At 42.2% G+C, this 17,453-nt stretch overlaps 2 protein-coding genes across 2 annotated transcripts in view; one reads left to right on the top strand and one right to left on the bottom strand.

Moving 5' to 3' along the window:
• The window catches only part of cdc73 (cell division cycle 73, Paf1/RNA polymerase II complex component, homolog), a 45,361-nt gene that overhangs the window by 19,110 nt on the left and 8,798 nt on the right, over positions 1-17,453 (bottom strand). Inside the window, exons 8-10 of the mRNA XM_084058448.1 lie at positions 15,460-15,558; positions 14,139-14,217; positions 12,457-12,521 (exon numbers count right to left, since the gene is read on the bottom strand). Coding sequence (XP_083914574.1) covers positions 12,457-12,521; positions 14,139-14,217; positions 15,460-15,558 — 243 coding nt within the window. The remainder of the gene's footprint in view (positions 1-12,456; positions 12,522-14,138; positions 14,218-15,459; positions 15,559-17,453) is intronic.
• LOC311045362 (beta-1,3-galactosyltransferase 2-like) lies at positions 1,211-7,515 on the top strand. The gene is made up of 3 exons (XM_084057207.1): positions 1,211-2,403; positions 3,705-3,768; positions 5,138-7,515. The coding sequence occupies exon 3, from the start codon at positions 5,372-5,374 to the stop codon at positions 6,665-6,667; it is 1,296 nt and encodes a 431-aa protein (XP_083913333.1). The 5' UTR covers positions 1,211-2,403; positions 3,705-3,768; positions 5,138-5,371; the 3' UTR covers positions 6,668-7,515.

The raw sequence follows: 17,453 nt of genomic DNA, 5'->3' as shown, positions 1-17,453 counted from the left end.
TCATGTCAAGGACCTCCAAAATTATATGTATTTGGCCGCCGACCCCCCCCCCCCCCCCCCATCCCCAAATATTTTTGTTCCAGGGACCCCCAGAAGCAAATATTTGAGTTAGATATGTTCGCTTTAAAAGAATATATATTCAGAGATTTGCACACATTTTCACGATTTTTCAAAAATAGGAGATCTACTGCACTCAGTGCCTGTATATCCGCTAGTAGTGCATGAGCTTGTATATCTGCTATTTTTGAATAGCCAAAGTATAAAATAATGCTTTTTAGCTCAAAAAAAAAAATGACAGATGGGTTCCAGGTCTTCATGGGTTAAGTGCAAGTGCTCATACAGTATAAAAATCACACCCAGTGTGAAGTGGGCGGTGTGTGGTCATCACAACATGACTCACTTTAAAAAAAGGATAAATGACTTTTTTTAAAGTCCATACTGCTATTCATAGGGCTGCACATGTGTCATGTGTTTCGCTAGCCAATCACAGTCCTGAATTTGCAAAGTTAGCCAATCACATTACAGTTAGTGGTGATGACACTAGCTGTAATGTGATTGGCTGATATGAAAAAAGTATCGATTTGCATTAACAATGGAAGGGTTAGGGGGTACACAAATGTTTTGGTCGGTGTCCAAAACTCACTTATAGGGGGCGGCTACACCGCCCCAAAAACAAAAAAAAAACATGTATATAAATCAGAAACAGATTTTTTGAGAAGTTGGTTAAATGCAGTGAGGCACCCTGATAAGGATGAAAGGATGAAACTATGGCAGAGGGGGGGGGATGCCACCATTGAAAACTATCAATCGTGAAATACTGCTGGAAAGGCAGGTATTACACAAAACACGATAACGAGTAATTCTTCCACGGTGAAAACGACACGGCTCGACCGGCTACACAGGGGAGAAATTATTAAAGCCTGAGGTTTTGGAACCGCTCCAAATGGTGCGCCGGGGGAGCCGATATAGCTCCGCTCCCCGCATAATGGCCCCCGTGGAAGTGTCGATGAGAACGCCCTCCCCCCACACACACACACACACACACACACACACACCCCCCCCTCGCACTTTTCACCACACGCAAAGTGGAGATATCCTCTTGTTCCTCTTTCTGAGGGGTGGGAGTGAATACAAATAGGTCATGAGCCCAACCCCCCCCCCCCCCCCCCCCCGCCCTCACTTCCCACAAAGCAGGCGGCAACAGTAGCAACAGCAGCTTGTAAGCGGGTAGAGATGGTGTGATGCGTTTGGGGGGGTGGAGGGGGGGGCAGAGCGTACCATCACTGAGGCAGGAGCTGTCCGTCAGAACCCAGACGCGCAACGCACAGCGTTAGCCACCCCACCCCCACCTCCCCCCACAGCTGTCTTAAGCCTCTACACGAGCCGCTCACCTCCGGAACACAGGCGACAACACACACACACACACACACACACACACACACAGAGCGCGATTGCACACGGCCGATAGCAGGCAAATCCATCAAAATCGAACAAGGGAGGGGGGGGAAAGAGAGAGAGAGAGTGTGAGAGGAGGGGTGGAGGAAGGGAGAGACGAGAAAGAAAAAAAAAAAACCCGAGATGACAGAAGAAAAAAAATACGAGCGAGGAAGCACATAGAAAAGAGGAGAGGTTTAACGGGGGAAGGAAGGAAAAAGCAAGAGCAAAAAAACGAGAAGGCGGTGGTGGGTGCAGGCAGGCAGCACAGCACAGGAGGGAGGATGAGCAGCAGCAGAGACAGAGGGTGGCTGCCGCTACAACAACGCACACACACACACACACAGCACATCCACCCAGCAGCCGCTACCTTCATCTGCCCTGCCTCGGTGCGCGAGGCAACAACAACCACAGCAGAGCCACAGGACCCCCGGCGGCGCCCTGGGCTCTGTGAGCAAGTCAAAGAGTAGCACACGCAGCAACAGCCGACAGCCGAGCACCACAGCTACAAAACTCTGCAAAGCACAGCCTCCTGGGGACGATGCGCCGCGGCAGAGAGAGACACCGCAACGCCGGAGCTCTCCGACACATGTACCGCCAACTATGGCCACGCACATATGCGCTTGCATTTTGGTAGGGAGCCGTGCGTGTCTGGAAGAGGACCCGGTAAAGAAGAAAAACATGTTCCATTCGAACGATAAGAGAACGCAGGTTGGCTGAGCAGACTGGGGGACTTAGTCATTCTAATAGGAATACAAAGATGAGGACTGGGATCATCAAGCCCGAACATGTCAGAGAAGCAGCAGCGGATCGACAACGTCGAGGCACGTCACGCGACGGGTTATGATTCACCACGTCCGAGGACAATTGGGGAAGAGGCACTGTGACTCAAGCCGACACAGGCGTGCGTGTAGTGCATGCTACCAACGACTGCTTCGGGTCTGTGGTGGCGGGCGACCCGATACCAAGGTATGTAAAGATGAGAGACGGTTCAAAAACTGAAGGCCGTTTTTTTCTTTTTTTTTTACCCTTGTATGCCAAGTGCGTGTACGTTCACATGGCTGGGAAAGGAAATGCTTCTTTTCATTTCAGTTGACGCGTCCATGAGAGCCCGACATAAGTCTTTTCAGCGCTTCTGTGAGCTCTCACAAACAGTCCTTTGTCTCCGGGGGTCCTTTAAGAGGGTTGTGTGTAATTCAGTAGAATGTGAGAGGACACACATCACTCCAGGGGGGCTTAGTGGCCCACAAACAGAACATAGGCTGACCATTCTACAGACATTTCTTATCAAGAGTCTGCACTGTCGGGAAGGAGAGTGGAGAACTGCATAAAAGCAGGGTTTCTGCAGGTTTAGGCAAGTTACATTGAAGACGTTTTAATTTTTTAATGCCAGAATTACATTTAACTACTTGAGCCCTCGCATCCCTAATCTGTGGGAGAGACATTTGGGAAAGATTGCTGATTAACAAGCTCACAACGTGTTGCAATGAGACGCGTTGTGAGCTTGTAGATTGGCTATTTTCAAAGAAGAGATTTAGAGTAAAATAACAGCTGTCGTTCACGGATTTGAACTAAATATCTTCTAGGGTTTAAGTGGATAAGACCAATTTATCATTTACAAAAAAAGCACAAATACAACATAAGAAAAATAAACCCTAAATCCTATTTTTCCATCTGTCATTCATGTTTCTCAACTGGCATTTTTACAACCTTTGAAGCGCAATACTTTTTGAGGCTTTATTTTTACATGAATGAATTCATGTAAAAATGAGGAAGAGGGGGGGAATAACCTCAAGTTGGAGATGTTTCTTAGAATCTCTCCGACAATGTTTTGCACAGAATTGTCGCTGTACAAGAATTTATGACTCCTATATGTATTATTGGATCCGATAAACGGTTATTTGCATCTATGAGGTTTAAATATTTGAGAATGGTTTTAATGAAAGCCCAAATATGCATTTCATAACGTATTCTCAACATGACAGAAGAATCAACTTTGCATTCATATTTAGGGTTCATATTTAAGTAACACAATCTCATTTAGCTAATTATTAACTCACTGATCCAATGGGAAGGCAATGACTAGCAATGACTATTGACATTGTAATGCGATTCAAATGTTTATTATCAGCGCGTCCTTGAAAAAGAGAGCTTGCTCTCAATGGGTTTCCCTGAATAAATAAAGGAGAAAGGAGGAAGATGTTTAGTTTTTGGCTGCAACAGTAGATGGCTATGCTGATTTTATCTATGACTTGTTCTCTTTTTTTCAGAAGCCCAAAATTCATAGAGCACATCAGAGTGCATTCATGACACTCAACCAGACATCAGGTTAAGGTAAGCGCTGTTTCTCAGGTCATTTACTGAATGTTGTCGGCTCCAGCAATGTTTACAGCCTACTAACATAGTGTAAATGTGGTTCCATCTTGTGAATGTCAAGGTCAGTCTGTTTTAAAAATCAATCAATATGATGAATATTAAAGAGGGGGAAAGTAGCTGTTCTACAGAACCCGACTTCACAAGATCACATGGGAAACCTTATGGATATGAAAAAGACGAGTGATTACCGCAGTAGATGTTCTCCGCTTCAAATCACTACATAAAAAAAACTAGACGTACAGCTTTTTCAATATTTTCCGAAAGTAGAATATTGGACAGATTTAAGATTTTACTTTCAGTAGTCCTATTTTGCTAAAACATATAATAACAGCAATTCTGATACTTGACAGCTTGTTTAACCCATTAAGACCTGCAACGCATCTGTGTCAGTTTTAGATTTGAGCTAAAAGGCATTATTTTATGCCTTTGGGCTATTCAAAAATAGCAGATATACAAGCTCATAGCGCGGCACCGAGTGCCGCGCTACGAGCTTGTAGATCTCCTATTTTAGAAAAATCGTGGAAATGTGTGCAAATCTTTGAATATATATATTTTTAATGCGAACATTTTTAACTCAAATCTTTGCTTCTGGGGGGGGGTCTCTGGAACAAAATATTTTGATGGGGGTCCCTGGCCATATACATGTAATTTTGGGGGTCCTTGACATGAAAAAGATTGAGCATCACTGATATAGAAACATACGTTTTTAAGAATACTGTTGAGATTTAGGAGACATGTAGAATCGGCTTCAGGTCTTAATAGGTTAAAAGCCCATTCTGACAAGTGAGAACCACTCAGTGTGAATTAATTCCTCTGAGAATTCAAACATGGACAGCACTACATCACTTAGGTACAATGTGCTGTAGATCACAAGGGTTGATAAGTGACAGAGGAGCTGAATTAACCTGAAACCTCCTGCCTTCAGAGGCTAAGAGAGATAGGCGACAGAGACAACAGTAAAGTTTACATTATTCGATTTTTGCCCCATAATTTGGCTACTAGGGCGCACAGAGCCATTAAGATAGAAACGGTTGTGCCATCCCCGTTCACTCCGTCCGCCCACAAATGTAGCATTTCTGACCCCTCACTGACACAACTCTATCTCAATGGCTCTGGAATTGTATACATTGCTCTTGTGTATTGTCATCAATCTCTGACGTGCTTTGACATAATAATGGTATCAGTATGAATTAAAATGTACAATCCCTGTCCCTAATATTAACAGTCATATATTACCCAAGCAGAAAAAGCAAGTGTGAATAAAATGTTTTAGTCAAAACTTCACTGTCATGCCGTTTATAGTATGCCCTCTCCTTTTCTCCCATAGGACCACATTCCTGGCGAATTGCCTTTGAGCAAATCAAAATGTGCAAATAACGGATTTATATCCGGTACGTTCTTTCGTACTTCCTGGTGACACCCAGAGAACACACACTGGCTTCAAGAGCCCCTTGGGGAGAACTACCTTCACAATAGCCACACGGTTTGTGCATCAATGAGAAGCTGCTTGCGACTTCCCTGACCAAGTGGATTAAAGGTCCCACGGAGCCGCTGGACAGCCATGCAGTGGAGGAGACGCCACTGCTGTACGCACATCGCTGGACTCCTGTATCTCCTCTCGCTCCTGGGGGTCGTGGTCTTTCTGGTCCATCGGGACTGGTTGCCGGGCCTCGCGGGTTCGCCGTGGCGGAGAGAGCATCCCGTGGGCTATGGAGGCAGAGGGCCACACTCCACCAATAAGGCAAAAGGGAACCAGAGCCACCAGCAGCCGCTGTGGCGGTTCGTGATCATTCCACAGCCGACAGTCAACACGGACGGCAATAACGCCAGCTCACGGCAAGATGCGGATGACTCCTCTCCCCGGGGGGAGGCGGGTCTGGAGAACTCTCTGGCAGCTAATGCCAGCCAAAGTGAAGAGGGCGGCCCAAGTGGCATGCTGTCCCCCGGGCCGTACCCCTACATCATTAACGAGGCAAACAAATGCCCAGGGGGAAAAGCACAACCATTCCTGGTGTTGCTGATAGCCACTGAGGCTCGTCAAGTAGAGGCACGGGACGCCATACGGCAGACGTGGGGCAATGAGAGCCTCGCTCCAGGCCTAGGATTCATCCGGCTGTTCCTGCTGGGGGCGAATGAAGGCGAGCTGGGGCGCCTACAGCAGAAAACCTTGGAGTCCGAGAGCCAGAGGCACCACGATATCCTTCAGCAGGACTTCTTGGATACCTACAACAACCTGACTATAAAGACACTGATGGGGATGAACTGGGTGGCCATGCATTGTCCACAGGCCAGCTATGTAATGAAAACTGACAGTGACATGTTTGTCAACACCGATTACCTCATCCACAAGCTGCTCAGACCCGAACTGAATCCCAAGAAGAACTACTTCACGGGAAATAATATGAGGGGCTACGCACCGAACCGAAACAAAAACAGTAAGTGGTACATGTCCCCGGAGCAGTACCCGAGTGAGAAGTACCCCACCTTCTGCTCCGGGACGGGTTACGTGTTCTCGGGGGACTTGGCGGCGAAAATCTACCGAGCCTCTCTGAGCATTCGCCGCCTGCATTTGGAGGACGTGTACGTGGGGATCTGCCTGGCCAAGCTACGGATCGAGCCCACGCCGCCGCCCAACGAGTTCCTGTTCAACCACTGGCGGGTGTCCTACTCCAGCTGCAAGTACAGCCACCTGATCACGTCCCACGGGTTTCACCCCAGTGAGCTGCTCAAGTACTGGCACCACCTGCAGAGCAACAAGCACAGCGCCTGTCTCAACGCCACCAAGGACAAGCAGGGAAGGCCTCACCAGAACAGGCTCAATGGTCAGAGAGCGCAGATCACTGCGAGGCTGGGATAGCACTCGACATGAAAAATCACTGTATGAAACTCACAATATACTGTACATGTTTTTTGGATATATTGCAGATTGATATTTGTACACTTTATTTTCTGAGCTTGGCATCAAGGTCCCCCGATTCAAGCTTGAGGCAAAAAAAAACACAAATACTAAAAGCAAATCACTACATGTTGCAGCTATGTCGGTTTTCTATAAATCTCTCTTTATGTATGTCGTAACTCCAAACAAAATTAATGTTGTGTAATGAAAGACAATTGATAACACTGTTCTGTAATTTCCAGATTCTGTACGAACCAGCTTTTTACAAACCAGCACAAAAGGCTCGCACAAAAGATTTTCACCCACTGTTTTATACATGGTTGCCAACTTGTTGATGTGACAAAAATAATATGAAGTTGTTAAGTTGTTTATCAAAGCCTGCACTGAGCCATGAGAGTTCATGTATACTGGGCAATAGACAAATGCAAGAAAGGAAGCTGTACCCTTGGGTACCAAGGACCCCGTTTCAAGATTTAGAAAAATCAGTCCATTTTCTATAAACCTCTCTTTATGTATTGTGGAAATGCCAAAAAAAAATGAATGTCGTAGAATGAAAGCAGATTTATATAACATGTCATTCCACAGATTCTGCACAAACCAGCTTTTTTCAAACCAGCACAAAAAGCTTGCACAAAATAATTTCACCCATTGTTTTAAACTTGTGATGTGTCAATAATCTGAAGTTGTAAGTTGTTTATCAAAGCCTGCATTGAGCCTTCAGAGTTTATATATATATATATACACGGGACAAGATACAAATGTAAGAAACTAACTAGAAAGCTATGGTACGGTTTACAGAAGCTATTGTCAGTGCCAAATAAACAGTCAAATATCAAAATGGCCAATGTTACTGAAGTGTTATTTCAAGAGTGGAAGGATGTTCAGATAGGAAGCCAAAAACCACAAAGTCGACAAAACTGGTACTGAAAAAAAAGGGAGGGGCACGTATTGGTAAAACTCAGCGTTGCAACATTTCACAACTGCGCGATAGAAGGCCATTGTATTAAGTTAAGAGACGGCTAATTCTGTGAGCTGTGGCCAACAGTTAACCAAAGTGCACCAGATGTTAGACATTTATGTCATCATCCGGCCACAGCGAGCCAAATCAGTTGCTGCTAGCTTAGTAGCCAAACTTGACATTTTTTTATTTGAGCAAAAAAAAAAAACATTATTTTGCACTTTGGCTATTCAAAAATAGCAGATATACAAGCTCATAGCGCGGCACCGAGTGCCGCGCTAAGAGCTTGTAGATCTGCTTTTTTTTTTAAATCGTGAAAATGTGTGCAACTCTTTCGATAAAATATTGTTTTAAAGCGAACATTTTTAACACAAATCTTTGCTTCTGGGGGTCCCTGGAACAAAATATTTTGAGATGGGGGTCGGCGGCCAGATACATTTCATTTTGGGGTCCTTGACATGAAAAAGTTTGAGCACCACTGATATAGAAACATACGTTTGTTTTAGAATACTGTTATACTGTGGGATTTAGAAGACATTTGTATAATCGGCTTCAGGTCTTAATGGGTTAATACAAAGATACTAGACATTCTCCACATACAATCAAGGCATATACACACATCACACACACAGACCAAGTCACGACCGTAATCCTAAATCAGGCAGTTACAGAGAATTAAGAAAGCCAACATTTTGGATTAGAAAGAAATCCACATACATCTCCAAACACAGCTCAGCTGCCCAAAGCCTTCCAACAGACCAGAATAGAAATGAAACACCGTTTTATCTTTTGGTAGTGAAACCTCACTGAAAAACAACCTATTCTTTCTGCATCCGTTTGAAAGGTGGATGTGTGCACACCCAAAGGGAGGTACACAAACCGCACAAGGCTGAAAACTGGAATCATCATGATTATGCATGTATTGACGAGCCAGTGTCTTGTGTAATTCAAATAGGTTGGCCATTGTGGCAATTGCAGTAAAAATTGGATCTAGGACTGGGACAAAAGCCACAGGACGACAGATATGCGACGCACACTGCATCGTCGAGCTCATTACCGCAATTTTGTCATTGTTTAATGAGTGCGTAGTTATATGAAATGGAAGCTTACCATGAACACAATATATATACACATGCATGCATAACCACATTCACATGTCCCACACGTTTCAACTCGGAGAGCTGCTCGAGTACTGGCATCACCTGCACTTGGTCAATGTCACAAAAGGACAAGCTGGGAAGCTCCACTTCCCACTTCCCCCATAACAGCTGAAGAAATGACCAGATGCAGCTGCAAACATATAGCCAAAGACTTTTCTGTGGTCAACGACGATGGATTTAGGAGGTTAGTATAGACAAGACAAGCTGGTGACAAAACACTTTTTTTTGTCAAACAGTGCTACCAGCTCTACCACGAGACAAATACTAAAGTGACTCAGAGCCTCAAACAAGCAGAGTATCACATTGACTACAGATGGGTGGGACTCCACGAGCTACATTTCAGTCACAGCTCATATTATGACACCAGAGTGGGAAATTTAAAAAAGTTTTGTCCTACAGACACGGCCTGCCGATTCTAAAAACGCCTTCTAAATCCTGAGCGTTTTCTGAAAAACTTCAAATATGTATTCAAAAATTACAAAAAAAATGTATGTTGCCATGTACTGTACATAGCAACGGGAAGGGGAATTTTGGACCACGTTTTTCTTACCTTTTCTATGATGTTGTGATATTTTTGGATGAATGGTACAGTATAACAATTTCATAACTCCATCACGGGTCCACCACAGCATAAAACGTGCGCCAATAGGCCTTGCGCTAGATCGCGTATTTTTAAGCATTATTTTATACTTTGGCTATTTTTGAAAAATCGTGAAAATGTGTGCAAATCTTTGAAAATACGTATTTTTAAAGACAACATTTTTAACTCAAATCTTTGCTTCTGGGACCCCCTGTAACAAGATATTTTGAGATGGGGGGTCCGCAGGAAAATATATAATTTTGGGGGTCCCTGACACGAAAAAAATTGAGCACCACTGATATAGAAACAGACGTTTTTCAGAATACTGTTGGGATTTAGGAGATATGGAGAACCGGCTTCAGGTCTTAATGGGTTCGAGCCGCAAGAGGCTAAAAAAATTGTAAATTCCGTCAGCTGTCTGCTCGGTCCAGAGAGGCGTTTAGCAGTATTTTTCCCCACCGTCCCTGTGGTGTTCCAACTGCCACAGCTGTGCTGGCCTCCAAACAATGTTAAATCTTCGTGTACACAAACCGATAATGGATGTAGCCACACGATCGTACAGCTTGCTCGACATGATTGAACACGACCTGGAGTGACAGCAAGCTGCCGCGGCAGCAGCAGCAGCGCTACCAACGTGATGATGTCGGGCGCAACCAGTGGTGGAAAAAGTACTCAAATGTTTTACTTAAGTAAAAGTATCAATACTGCAATGTAGAAGTACTCTGATACAAGTAAACGTCCGGAATTCATAAGTTACTCGAGTAAAAGTAGTATTGGTATCCAAATGTACTTAAAGTACCAAAAGTAAAACACTAAAATGTTTGAAAATAGCAGATCTACAAGCTCACAACGTGTCACGATGCGAGCTTGTAGATAGTCTAATTTCAAATAGCCTAGGTATAAAATAGGGCTAAAGTGGTTAATGTATGTTTTATAATGTAATAATTTATATCTGCAAAGTAACTAAAGTTTTCAAATAATTGTAGTGGAGTAAAAGTACAATATTTGCCTCTGAGATGTATTGTGGAGTAGAAGTAAAAGTATAGACAATTGGAAATACTCCAGTAAAGTAAAAGTACCTCAAAATTGTACTTAAGTACAGTACTTAAGTAAATGTACTTAGTTACTTTCCACCACTGGGGGCGCAACGCACATGAGACGGGACACTCTGGACGCTGACCAAATCACAGACGCTGAGGACATCGTAAAGCTTTACATACCGCTGAAAAATAATCAACCAAACGGTTCCCAGCCTACAGTCTGGCTCATTATTCCCCTCGAACATATCGTCTCTGTCGGGTGGAAACCTCATGCCTAAAACTGTTACTTTTCAGGATTCAAAAATAACAAAAGTAGCAGATCTACAAGCTCAAGAGCTTGTGGATCTGCTTCTTTTGATACGTGTGTGTGTGATGCTGTAGTATGATCAAGTAGGACATTAATTTACGAAAAAAAACACAAAAAGTTAAAACGTGGAGGACAAGAAGTTTCTGCCCGAAAGCAATGATATGATAGAACAGAGGACGGCACAGTGTGATGAAGACTCCACACACACCACATAGGGATGGGATGATGATCATTATTATCGTTTATGGCGATTAACACTCACAATTATCATATTGCAGAGATTTTAAATGTATGGTGAAATTGTCCTGTCATACACAGGGCCTGAGTTGGATCTGTACTTGAACTGCCTTTTTCCGCTCAGCACTAAAAACGTCCTGATCGCCTCCCTAAATAAAATTAAAAATTAAAAAAAGATGGACGCCAGCAGGCCGCGCCAGTGGCTCAAATTATAGCGTGAGAGAACAGACTTATAAAGTTGCCGAAATGGCAACTTCACATGTCCAATTGTTAATAAAAAAATAATAATAAAAAAACAAGTTGCACACAAAATAAAGTTAAATCCTTATCTTCACACCACAAGCCTAGCCTTACTCTGCAATCTCTCCGTCTCTCTCTCTCTCTCCCCCTGACTGTCTCACTGGCAGCTGTTGCCTGTTAATTTATACTTTGACGGTACAACGGCCGTGCACCAAACACTGCAGCAGAAATTGAGAACTCTACACACAGCCCCACAACGGGATTGAGGCTGAAATTGACTTGTAGTGCAAAAGAGACAACTATTTTGTTCTGTGACTGTCCACTCAAGTGATGGAGAGAGAGAGAACACACAGTGTTACCCACTGCTGTCAGTGTCAACCATGGCCAAAACATAGCTCTCTGTCCCAGCAAGCAGCTTTTCCCACAGCAGGTGACATTGTAAATGCCCAAAGTTCCCAAATTCCACCTAGATCTCATGATGGTCTGATGGTGAATGGAGTGATGAAAGAAAAGGCTTCTTTTTGTTGAGTCGAGTTAATTGAAACAGTTGGAAAAACAGAAGTTGGAAAAACAGAAGTGGAACTCTATTTATGGCAGGGTCTTCTTTTATCATTTTCATCTAGTTGGCTGTTCTTGCCACTTTATAGTAAATGTCTGCCTAGCAACATTCCACTGTGAGTGTGACGTGTGCTTACAATATTCATCAGTTGCAGCATTAAGGACTGCTTCTGACTGCTGCATTATTGTTTGTTTTTTTGCAATTGTACACACATTTATACAGTATGGCAATTTTGTTTAACTACAATCTATAAATAAGCTTTTCTGGGTGATGTGCCAAATGGCTTCTCCTGTCAGCATTTTTTTTTATTATTTAGCTGCACTATGTAACTCTTCTTCTACCCCAGATTTGAACCCGGGTCTCCTGCCCAAGTGCTGACATTTTTACCTTTGAGCTAACAGAGCTTGCCTGCTTGCTCAGGGGATAAATTGAATCTTAACCTTCGGGTCACAATTCGGTCAAACCAGAAACAGGATTGTGTCAAAGGTCATGTCTCAGCTGGACACAGGGAGACAAAATGCAACCACGCCAATTGTATATTTTATGTGTTCATTATATTTTGTACATAGTGTAGTGCCGCTTTAAATATGGTGATAAATATCGTCACCGTGGACTTTGTTTGTTCCTATCGTAATGGTTTAGCAACAACAGCGGCGCAATCGTTCTTACCGTCACCGACTTCAAGGTCATGCCGTGGTAGGTTCCCATGGTGTCGATCTTAAAGCCCTCCGTTTCTGGGGGTAGGAGAGAATATGATGTATAACCAGTTAATACATACATTCATAATCAATAACTTAATGAAATAATCTATTAATAATCGATGTGAAAGCAAAACAAAATTTTAAAAAATAGTGAAGCAATGTTTTTGCTACTTTTGAATTTGAATCCTGAAAACGTAACAGTTTTAGACACATGAGGTTTCCACCTGACAGACATTCAACACTACAAAGCTTAACCTAATTAGCAACATGAACTTCAGACAGTTACCCACGAATACCACAATAGCACTGTTGTGTACACTGAACTTCCTTGCCAACTGGTTCAAAAGTTTTAGAATACATTCACCACACACACACACACACACACACACACACTTTCATGTGCACGCACACATGTCCTCAGTGTTTATTTAACTCAAAAGTATTAATTTGGTTACATTTGTACACTCTTAAATTACAAATGGATAAATTAAAACAAACACTTGTCTGCCAATATTCACCATAGCATGTAATGTAACCGTTTGATTGCATGTTAGTTAGCCCATTTTATTTCATATTCATAGAACTTAATTTGGTATTTAACTTTTGTATATAGATTTTCTTCATATATACAAACTTGCATTTAATTGACACCGACCAATTTTGTTTTCTCAATAAAAATCTAATCTTGTGGATCATGTGGCCAGCCTGTGTCTATAAAGGATTATCCGCACTCTCTTCAGTTATATTCTTGATTTATTTTTAAAGATGAACAGCCGCAGCAGACAGTCTATCGAGAGAAGTCTTATTCACCAATGAGAATCAGCTGTACACTATCGCATAGCTATACATGTCACTTCCTATTTGATGTATTCTAGTTTGAAACGCTGAGGAAGGCCGACGTGCCGAAACGTGTCCGTTTTGTCTAGATAGACTGTCTGCTGCGGCTGTTCATCTTTAAAAATAAACCAAGAATTGAACTGAAGAGAGTGCGGATATTCCTTTATTGTATGCATTCTCAAGAATCTGCACCCAGTTAATCTCAAGAGACTACTTCTCAAGACTGCCTGACGGCATTATCTGGCAGGAGAGTTGCCTTCAGCCTGTGTCTATGACATAACAGTATCAATGATGTATGACTACAAATGTGGGAAAGGTTTCATATGAGCCCCATTGACTTCAGTTATACAATTTAAATTTAGAGGTACTTCTGCAGCGGGCACAAAACATTTGGCCCGGTTAGGTCCGGCAGTTTGCAAGATTAGCACACAGAGACAGACAGACACTTCTGGACGATTCACTAAGATGAAAAATATTTCAAAATGCAAATAGCAAATCAATGAAAATAGAACGAGGATTTTACTGTAAACGCATAACAACCATTTAAACCCTATATACATAATCGACCAGGGTCCTCCAGGGTTCTATACTAGGATATGGGGGAAATACGTATATTCAAATATGAAAATTAATATTCGAATAAAAAAAACACTTTTTTCATGTTTATTTGACAGGAACAATACAATGTATTATTGGATCCAAGCACTTGATAAATTGTTTTTTGTATTGTCCCTGTCAAAAAAAAGGAAAGAAAAAAAAGAATTGAGCTTGTAGTGCTATTTTGGCTGAATGTTTGCATGGTTTAAGACTCACCCTCTTTTCCTTTGAACCTCTCCTGATCGTATCTGTTGTAGGCAGCTGGGACGGGCTGTTTGTTCCTGATGGAAGGGTCCTAGGACACAACAGACCATACAGTTAAGGGTGCAATCCAGTAGAAATGGTCAAAAAAATGAGGTAAAAAAAATACCTCAAAATTGTACTTAAGTACAGTACTCGAGTACACGTACTGTACTTAGTTACTTTCCACCACTGCAAACGACAAACACAGGGAGGGTGAATAAACTCCTGAGCCTTGTTCTGTGGCCTTTGGTAAAGGGTTAAATAACGGCTGGCCTTCCCTGACGGCAGGCAGCCCCTCAGTTAATTTCAAGGTCCATTTCTTTTGGGGGGGGACGGGGGGGGGGGGGGGGGCGGACGATACAGGCATGGAGCAGCTTTTAATGGAGCCGCCAGAGAGAAGCCTTCTCTACAGGGTTCATCAGCGACAGCGTTTAGCTGAGCATGAGGCGTGTTGGAATTAATTTAGCAGCAAAGCACACGTCTGGAATGCCAAACGCTTTTTACAATACCTTCACATGTATTTAATTAAAGTTGGTGTACTGTAAGTGGTGTTAAGTATTTTATAAAGGTTTTGTTATTTTAAAAAAAAAGGTTAACCACTTAAACCCTACATCATTTTTCATTTATTGCATGTCAAATAGCAAAAAATAGCAGATCTACAAGCCCGTAGATTGGCTACTCATCCACCAAATCTTTAGGTGATTTTTACATTAACCACTTGAACCATAGATGACCTATTGTAGGGGGAAAATTTGCCAAAAATATCAGATCTACAAGCCGACGTGTGAGCTTGTAGATCTGATATATTTTTAAAGGTTTAATCTACGACGCAATTTTATGTAGAGGGGGTCCCCGCTTCCTTTTTTTTAGGACCCCCTCTTAACTCATTCGATGCCATGCTCATTTTTGAATTTTGGCTCTGAGTGCCACAGCCAAAATTCATTGAAAAAAAAAAGTGCTTAGGAAGCGAGATACAGCCTTTTTAAGTTATAGGTTAAACAAGGAGTGGATGGAGCAGCAAATCTTCAAATCTTCATATCTTGGGTTCTGAACATGTTTTTCAAAAAAAAAACTTTTTTTTTTTTTTTCATGACGTCTTTGACGCCTTCTGGCGCTCAGGGCGTCAGGCCACATGACGTCTTTGACTTCTTTTGGCACTCAATGAGTTAAATGAGATGCTTCATCTCAAGGGGCTATCCTCTCAATAAATTCTGACCAAATTATCATCTCTCGCTCAGCTAAGGGGCCTTTGGCCTGGAAAACGTTGGGGTGTGTTGGGGGGGGTTGTTCTCACCACTTGGGTGGTGTTCTGTGCTGGTCTCTGCTCCGGTGCGCGACCCTCCTCTCTGGCTTTCACAGACTGAAGGATGGCGAAGATGTTTTTGGAGAAGTTCTGCAAATTAGAGAAGACAAGAGACTGTCAAAACCTCCAACCAGCAGAAAGAGACATATTCAGACAGAGAACGTTTCAACTGTTTACTGGTTGAATTGATGAATTGAACCACTTACGCCATTTCAATATTTTATTAATACATTTATTGCGTGACACTGTTGTACGATGAAGGCCATTTACTTTAAAAAAAAGAAAATCTGAAAAGAAACACCTGACAGAGACAATATATAATGTCAGTTTATAACAGCCAGAGCTATCTATCCTGACTCAGTGCTGCCATCTACAGGCAAAGGTTAATTATTACAGCAGCGAGATAACCAACCTGTGGACCACCACCAAATAACCCAAAAAACAGTAACATGATATATTACTGTATAACAGTAACAGCATACAACATAAATATTAAAATGAATGTACCAGTAAATAAATACATGTCATGGTATTTTTTTTCCTTTGAAACCTATGAACATGCGTTTGTTGTAATTCTTCTTTTTTTTTTTTTAAAGTACACTACGTTAGTTCCATTGATCCAAGCCGGATCACAATCGATTGATTATTAACCCATTAAGACCTGGAACGAATCTGTGTCACTTTAGATTTCTTTGGCTATTCAAAAATATCAGATCTACAAGCTCATAGCGCGGCACCGAGTGCCGCACTATGAGCTTGTAGATCTGCTATTTTTGGAAAATCTTGGGGAAAAAAATGCTTAGATTTTTTTCCAAAAACTGTTAGGATTTAGATTTTTTTTAAGAATCGCCTCGGGTCTTAATGGGTTAAAATAAACATGCTCAAAAAAGCAGGTGGCCCACCCATCTGACCACTGAACACTTTTGAGAGAGTGGGATCCAGCAAAGGTTGGGAAATGCTGTATAAAACAATGACTGAATGCTTTCTCAAAGCTTTTAGAACGGACAAAAATAGACATAGACCCCTACAAAGAGGGAAAGTATATCACAAACTGTGTGTGAACTGTGAATGTATAAACACCGATGACATACATTCTACACTACAGCATTGGTTCTCTATGTGGGGTCCAGGGAGCCCCCCAGGGGTCAATGAGGGGGTTCCAGGGGGTCCCCAGCAAAAGTAGTCAATACAGCATCACAAGCATCCAATTTAGCTATTTATATGTTGGCTATTCAAACATTTAGACAAAAAGAGAGAGACAATGGTCAAATCAATATCAATTTGGGGGCCTTGACATGAAATAGTCAAGGCCCCCATCGTTCTACAGTATTTGACATCTTTTCTGTGACAGGACAAAACCGTGTGACGAGGCCCGTCACAGTTATTACACAATCGCCTGACCACAATTACTTTTCACTAGTGTCAGCATTGTTTCTATTCATCTGTATGAATTCATCTGCTGAAAAAAAAAAAGCAGAAATAGCCAATGTGGCTATTTCTGTATTTTTTTTAAAAACATTTAAACTATACAATTATTAAATGCATGGCATGTTTCGGTCATAGCACATTATCTATTTTGGTCAAAAAATAAAAAAAATGATTTTTTTCACACAGAACCAGAGATAACGCCATCCAAAGATATGCTGCTCCATTCACTCCCTGGTTAACGTATTGCTTAAAAATGCTCTATCTCGGCTCCTGTGTACTTTTTTTTTTACACTATATATTTTTGGCAAAACATGCTATTTTCAACTTGCCACAACTATGGAATGGATTACCACTATCGGAAAATATTTTCTCCCCCATTCTACGAGACCCCTGTGTGTGTAATGAGGGGAACGCCGTGCGGATAGCATTCACAGAAAATATTCCATGATTTTTCAAAGGTTGATAAAAATCACTCGTTTTCGCTGGCAGCAGCGTAACACTATTACACTATTACTCTATCACTCTGACTGGAGGCGGCTGGAAAACTAGTCTCGCGT

The sequence above is a fragment of the Gymnoscopelus microlampas genome (assembly GCF_963454915.1).
Source record: "Gymnoscopelus microlampas genome assembly, chromosome: 5".
Classification (NCBI taxonomy): domain Eukaryota; kingdom Metazoa; phylum Chordata; class Actinopteri; order Myctophiformes; family Myctophidae; genus Gymnoscopelus; species Gymnoscopelus microlampas.
Note: the sequence above shows the minus strand (reverse complement) of the source record. Positions and strands in the feature narration are given on the sequence as shown.